At 46.8% G+C, this 7520-nt stretch overlaps 1 protein-coding gene across 1 annotated transcript; it reads left to right on the top strand.

Moving 5' to 3' along the window:
* The first annotated feature begins 6213 nt into the window (after positions 1-6213).
* On the top strand, positions 6214-7152 carry LOC115641899 (olfactory receptor 52E2-like). Its single transcript, XM_030545257.1, has one exon. The coding sequence runs from the start codon at positions 6214-6216 to the stop codon at positions 7150-7152; it is 939 nt and encodes a 312-aa protein (XP_030401117.1).
* The last annotated feature ends 368 nt before the right edge of the window (positions 7153-7520 follow it).

Here is a 7520-nt window from a genome sequence, read left to right as displayed (position 1 = left end):
CTCTATTATAAAAGCAGTTAAGCTGTATTGCAAAAGTGAGCTGATAACTTCATAGAAGATGGCAGTACATTACACACAGAACAGACAGCCATCGTCATTTGCTACACTAAACAGTTTGCAAGACACAGTTTGCTCTGAAAATCTAAGCCCCAGTTCTCGGCAAATCATTTTTTTTCTCCAAGGAGTGATTCTTAGACTGAAGTTCTCCAGGGTCTATTTTCTGCTCTTCCAGCTGCTCACACAGAGTCCAGGGAATTGTACAGGAGTCCTGGCCAATTTGAAAATCCACAGGGATTGTACAGGGGAATCATAAAGGTCACTGTGCAGCACTCCGAGTGTCAGACGTGAATTCATACACTGATTCTCAGCACTCTGCCTTGCTGTTGCAGTAAAAAGATTTCCTCTCTCTGCTGCGTGGGATTTTGGTGAGTTGCCTGTTTCTGTACTAAACTTAATGCTGAGGGCTCAGGAAGGTTTCCAGGGTTCAAATCAAGAACCATCTGGGCAGGAATTCACCAGCAGGGTGACTTAAACTGTTTAGTACTGTCATAAAAAACAAGGGATTTCCCTGGAAAAATTGGAACTACAAATAGATTGGAAACAGTTTAGACAAATATTTGCATTTAAGTTCAATTCGTTTTCTCTTACTATGTCCTTCTATCTTTCTCAGTAACTTTTTTTTCTTTTTGAACTGTGTGGTTTTTCCTTTCGTTGGCTCAAGTTTTCCAATTCAGCAACCTCGGTGCCCTTTTTGGAAGTGCAGCTAAAGCTTCTGCAGTGGGTATCTGTGTTACCAGATGGTTCACAAGAAGAATAGCCCACACACTGCCCAGATTCTACTCTCTGTTTCTGCCTTCACTGGTTCACTCCAGATTGACACTGGTTTCTGTGAGAGCAAAATCAAGGCCCCTCTGTTTTGAAACTCCCAACTTTCATTCCCAGTCTCAGAATGCCACATGAACTGAGGGTTCCCTCAAACTCTCTCTCCACCCTAACAGAATAGCGCTCTCTGCAGCAGGACCCAAAGCCGTGAATTTAACAGCCCGGAGCCGAAAATTAAACATTCAGAGTGAAACTGGTCCCCTTGAGATCAAAGGCAAAATTCCTAACTGGGCCAGGAGTGTGCCCTAAATCCACATATACTGAGTTAAATAAATTCCCTGATTTACATCGGCCATGAGCCTCCAGTGACCTCATCTGGAGTCGCTCCGTGGCCTTTAAGGATGCGTGAGCTTCTTTGGACTCAAGGAGAACTGACAGGGGAGTTGCTTAAATCTCAAATTCACAGATTTAAAACTTCAAAACAATTAGGATAACCATTTTTTATAAAAGGAGGGCAAAGGGAGAGAGACCCTTCATCTCCGTTTCTGGAGAGGATGAGAATCATTAGAGGTTGTGTTGCAAATGTTACCTGGGGAGGTCCAGGAATCCACAGTCTGTGTGGTGGGTGCAGGCAGGACTGCGGGACCTGCAGTATCCAGATCACAGTGGCACAGGGTTCTGAAACTATGCAGCATGGGGAATGAATGTCCTCCCTGATGCACAGATCAAAGAGGCGTCAAGAGGCCCATTGGGTCTGGGAGGTGTCTGAGACTTCAATGGAAAGTGGGCCACACTCTAGCACAGGGGTCGGCAACCTTTCAGAACTGCTGTGCCGAGTCTTCATTTATTCACTCTGATTTAAGGTTTTGCGTGCCAGTAATACATTTTAACGTTTTTAGAAGGTCTCTTTCTATAAGTTTATAATATATAACTAAACTATTGTTGTATGTAAAGTAAACAAGATGTTTAAGAAACGTCATTTAAAATTAAATTAAAATGCAGAGCCCCCTCGACCGGAGGCCAAGACCCAGGTGTCAGAGTGTGAGTGCCACTGAAAATCACCTCAGGTGCTGCCTTCGGCACCTGTGCCATAGGTAGCCTACCCCTGGTCTGGCTGATGGTCTCTGACACCATCTTCCATCCAGATCATACTTCCTTCCATGGGAAAACCCACTACAGCTTTGTGGCAACATCAGCAATTGCCAACACAGAAAAGCAGCCTCAGGAAGGGGTGTCTGGGTTTCTAATTGGCCGCAATATATCAAAGCTTTGTGTCTTTTTGAAGAAGAGTTGCTCACACTGGCTCTTTTTCATCCCACCTCCTCTCCCTCTCCTGCTAGCTCTGTCCATCTCTCCTTCCCTGCACAGGTTGAGCTGCAGCCAGGGTTCCCTTTCCCCCCAGAAAGGCAGTTCAGTCTCATCTCCCCCTTTTCCCTGGTGCAGGCAGACATTGAGTTTATCTTAGACTGAAGAGGTATGTCTGTGAGCTGTTGCTGTGGTGCGTGGCACCTGGTTTTGGTCCTGGGTGAGGGATATCCCTATGTGGCAAGGATGGAAGTTCTGGGGGTCGGGGATCTACATGGACAGGTGACCAGAACCAGGGGTTGTGTGGAAGGAAGAGGGGTGTACAGAGGCAGGCTGGCAGTGCTGGAGGCTGTGGGGATAGGTAGGGGGTATGCACAGAGAACTGGGCACTTCTGAGGGTTGTGGAGGCAAGCAGGGGATGCGCAGTGACAGGCGAGTAGAACTGAGGCTTTGTGGGTGCTGTGACATTCTATACCTCCATATTCCTCATTTTCAGATAATCAAGATCTTACATATAAAGCAGTCCTTGTATGGTATCAAGGGAAACATCATGATCTGCTGAAAGTCATGTCTCTATCCATATATGTATCATTAATGTATATGGAGCTATGAGAATTCTGTTATATGGTGGTCACTAAAACATGCTGTAAGTTGGGGAATCAGCCAGATATTAGCCCCCATCCTGAGGCAACAGCTGGGAAAGTAACAAACACTCAGGCAGGGTGACAAACTACCATCAATAGCCATTGTCCAGCAAGGGAGCTACAATACACTGACTCACCTACATGACGCCCCATAAAGGGATTTGCTCAGTCTTGCTTGCAGAGACTCAGCAATGCACCCCAGACATGCCTGGATGTGTGCTCCCCAAACACATAGACTGAGGGTGTAAAACAGACAGGGTGGACACATACTGAGCCCTTCTCTGGCCGTGACCTTAGCTGCAAGCAACAAAGACATTGAGAAGAAGACAAGATTCCAGCATGGAGACTGGCCCAGGTTTAAGGAAGAAACCTGTATACTAAGGACTGCGATTTCCTGTGGGGTGAGAAAAACAGCTTCATCTTGATGTTGCCCAGTCGAATAGGGCTGAGAGTTTAGACTGCATTTTTATATTTTATTTTATTTTGGTAACCACTCTGACTTTTTGCCTATCACTTAATATCACTTAACATCTCTCTTTGTAGTTAAAAATGTGTTGTTTATTCTACCTGAAGCAGTGTGTTTGGTTTGAAGCGTGTAAGAGACTCCCCTGGGAATAAAAGACTTGGTGCATATCAATTTCTTTGTTAAACTGATAAACTCATCTAAGCTTCCAGCATCCAGGGCGTAACTGGACACTGCAAGACGGAGGTTCCTAGGGTTGTGTCTGGAACTGTTGATATTGGCTAGTTTCATTCAGTTACACAATCCAAGCAGCAGCTAACATGGTAGAGGCTGTGTGTGAACAACCCAGGAGTGGAGGTTCTCACAGCAGAGCAGAGTCAGTCTGGCTCCCAGAGTCAAGGCTTGGAGTGACCTAGCAGATGACTGGTCCAGATAACACGAAAGGGGAATGTCACAGGGTTAAAGAGCAGCATTGAGATGGACAGGTGGTTAGTGCTGCTGAAATAATTTTTTTCTGTAGAATTGTTGATCCAAGGCCAGCTTTGGGATCTTTCCTGGTACAGAGTGTGTTTGGGGAGTTTTAGGGTCTCTATGCCCTGATAAGCCACAGAACTGCAGCCTGGGTGACACAACCTTTACTCAGTTTTGTTCCCAACTGTTGTTATGTTACTTCAGGCATTTCACTGGTAGAAATAACCATAGATATTTTGTGACAATGTACCCCATATTGATCATAGTGATATTATTATTATTATTATTATTATTATTATTATTATTATTATTATTATTATTATTATTATTATTATTATTATTATATGATAATAGCATATTTATGATACATTTTATGCAAGATGGATCATGTAAGATGTCATTGGAAAAGTTATGACTTTCTGAATATTATTATCTGATTTGTATGAATGTATGATTTTTGTTTGCAGTTATGAATATTGACTACTTATCTGTATTTCAAATGTAGTCACACCTGGGTAACGCCCACTAGGCAGGATGATTTCAGTCTAGATAATTGGTTGGGAAGGGCCTATACAGGGCAATGAACCATTGGAGGAAACAATGGAAACTGATCTCCCACCACATGAGCCTCCCTGAGAATGCTTCAGACAGCCTATATATAACGGATGCTATGATTTTACAAAGGCATGTCACCAGGGCCGGCTCTAGATTTTTTGCCACCCAAAGCAAAAAAAATATTGGCTGCCTCCCATCCTTACCCTGACCTCCTCGCTGCACCCCCTGCTGCCCCAGCCCTGGGCTCTCCACCCTCCCCCACATTCTGCTGCCCCAGGCCTGGGCTCTCCCCTTGCACCTGCACCCTCCTTCTGCCACAGCCCTGGGTCACTGGTAACTCGCTCCCAGGGCAGGTCATTCAGCAGGAATTTTGGATGTGCCCAGAACACAGACAGGATTGGTTCCCATACCGTTACAGAGCTGCAGTAAAGTGGAACAATTTTCAGCTTGTGTGATTGGAGGATATCTGGATACATATTATAAGACTGTCCTCCAGAAATGAGGAAAAGTTGAAGTGTCTTTATTATTCTTTTGTTCCACTCTTTCTTCCTATGAGGAATTTGCCAATGCAATATCACTGTCTTCCTTTTAAACTAACAAACAAACAAGCAAACGGCAATGGCTGTTGAAAATAGCAATTCCAGTCCTAATAACCACTGGGAAGCATTTCTTGCTCAATTTTATCGTACTTTTTCTACAGCAAGTTACAGTGGATCAGTATATTTGATCTGGGAGAAATAAAGTAACAGCTGCCCAAACTGAGCTCCTGAATTTTGAGGTGTTCAAATCTGGAAGGCAGGTGCTGGGGAGAGGGGGAGGGCTGTGGCTCCGCAGGGGAGCATGGCAGCATGTATGCAGCAGCGTGTCTGGCTCCGCGCAGCCAGACTGTTCGGGGGGCAGTCAGGGTCAGGCAGCGGTTGGGTAGGCATGGGAGTCCCAGGGGTTTGTCAGGGGACAGGTAGGGGGTGGGGTCCTAGGGGGGAAGTTGGGAGAGGTTTCAGGAGGGGCAGTAAGGGACAAGGAGAAGGGAGGTTTAGATATGGAGTAGAGGCAGTTAGAGGTAGAGGTCCCAGGAGGGGGCAATCGGGACAAGGAGCTGCTGTGCTTATATAGCGGGTGGGATCCTGCGGGGCAGCTAGGGGCAGGGGTCCTGGAAGGGGGCAATCAGGGGACAAGGACCAGCGGCACTTAGATAGGGGATGTAGTGCTGGGAGGCAGTTAGGGACAGGGGTCCCAAGATGGTCCCAAGGGAGCTGGGGGGGCTGGATGAGGTGGAGGCTCGAGGGGGCAGTCAGGGGACAGACAGCAGTTGAGTAGGCATGGGAGTCCCAGGGGAAGTTGGGGGGAATGTCTCAGAAGGGGGCTGTTGGGGACAAGGAGAATGAAGGCCTAGATAGGGGGTGGGTTCCAAGGGGCAGGGGTCCTGGGAGGGGGCAATCAGGGGAAAGAGAGCGGGGGAGTTGAATGGGTTTGGGCTTCTGTGGGGGGCAGTTGGAGGGAGTGAATGGTGGCAGGGTGGGGCTACCCTCCCTCCCCGTGGAGTGTCCTAGTTTTTGAATGTTAAAATGTGGAACCCTCCCCTTCACAGTGCAGCTCGCTAGTCACAGCAGGCTGCACCATGAGGTCTCACCTATCTCATTTCCTCCCCCTTCTTTTCCTGTATGTGACCAGGCCGAAGAACTCTGGACTCCATTTGTAATTTTCCCGCAAACTAGTCTTGAAACTCAGTTTTGAAACACAGGGTTCCCGCCATATGCTAAAGTTATATAAAGCAGGGAGTGACATTGTCGGTGGTTCTTCTCTCCCCACTCAAGAAGACTCCTAGAATGAGAATAGCTATAAAATATTTACTGTACTAATTGTTGTAAAGCATGTAACTCCCTCACTGTGTGTTTCTCTCCCTTTACAGGCACCTTGAGCATTTCTGAGTCATATTGACGCATCAACCACCTCATGGCAGCTTTCAACTTCACCCCCTCTGACCCTTCAACATTCATCCTAATGGGCATCCCCGGCCTGGAGGCTGCCCACATCTGGATTTCCATCCCTTTCTCTACATTCTACATTATCAGCCTGTTGGGAAATTTCACACTTCTGTCTGTTGTAGGTAAGGAGCAGACCCTGCACAAGCCGATGTACCTGTTGCTCTGCATGCTGGCGCTCACAGACATCGCCACACCTACCTTCGTCGTGCCAAAGGCACTGGGCATATTTTGGTTCAATATGAAAGGAATTACTATGTCTGGCTGTCTCACCCAGATGTTCTTCCTTCACATGGTTTCTGTTATGCACTCAGCCACCCTCGTGACAATGGCCTTTGATCGCTACGTTGCCATATGTATCCCTCTGAGATATGCCACCATCCTCACCAATGCACAAATAGCTAAGGTTGGGCTTGTATGTTTGATAAGAGCTGTTCTCTTCATTCTGCCCCTACCCCTGCTGCTGAGCAGGCAGCCATTCTGTGCCAACCGCATTATCCCCCACACGCAATGCGAGTACACAGCTTTGTTCAAGATGGCGTGTGGGGACATTACAGTAACCAGGATATATAGCTTGGGGCTAATGTTTGTAGTTATGGGGTTTGACCTGACGCTCATTGTCCTGTCCTACGGTCAGATCATCAGGGCCGTCCTCAGAATCTCCTCTAAGAAATCTCACCAGAAAGCTCTCAACACTTGCACAACCCACATCTGTGTGATGCTGACATATTACACTCCTAGCATCTTCTCCAATCTCACATACCGGTTTGGTCAAGACATCGCTCCCCATGTTCACATCATCTTGGCTGACCTCTATCTCCTCATCCCTCCCATGCTCAACCCGATCATTTATGGGATCAGAACCAAAGAGCTTCGTGATAAAGTAGGTAAATACACCTGCAGAAGTTGATCACCTGGGGCCACTGACTTGAAATCTGTGTTACAAGAGGGGGAAAGCATATCTCCTCGTTAATCAAGGGTGCCCTGTCCCAGTTTGGTTGAGCTCAGCATTGTGGAAGTTCACAGTCTGAGAAGTTCCTCCCACAGAATATCTTATCCTTCCATCACTAACCACGGCTCTTTCCATTGCTGAGTTACCTCTCTCTAACCATCATTTGACCTCTTTCATTGTCACCCAAAGCCTCCATCTCCACACACCCTGTTACTCAGCCTTTCCGTGACTCTAAGACTAAGTCTACACTAGCACGGTAAGTGAACCTACTCTACGCAACTCCAACTACATGAATAAGGTAGCTGGGATCAATGTACCTTAGGTCA

Source organism: Gopherus evgoodei, unplaced genomic scaffold, assembly GCF_007399415.2.
Source record: "Gopherus evgoodei ecotype Sinaloan lineage unplaced genomic scaffold, rGopEvg1_v1.p scaffold_36_arrow_ctg1, whole genome shotgun sequence".
NCBI classification, from domain to species: domain Eukaryota; kingdom Metazoa; phylum Chordata; order Testudines; family Testudinidae; genus Gopherus; species Gopherus evgoodei.
The sequence above is the reverse complement of the archived record's forward strand: the minus strand, read 5'-3'. Positions and strand labels throughout refer to the sequence as shown.

Excerpts from the sequence above, each read along its gene's own strand:
- LOC115641899 (XM_030545257.1), top strand. The coding sequence starts at position 6,214 with ATGGCAGCTTTCAACTTCACCCCCTCTGACCCTTCAACATTCATCCTA.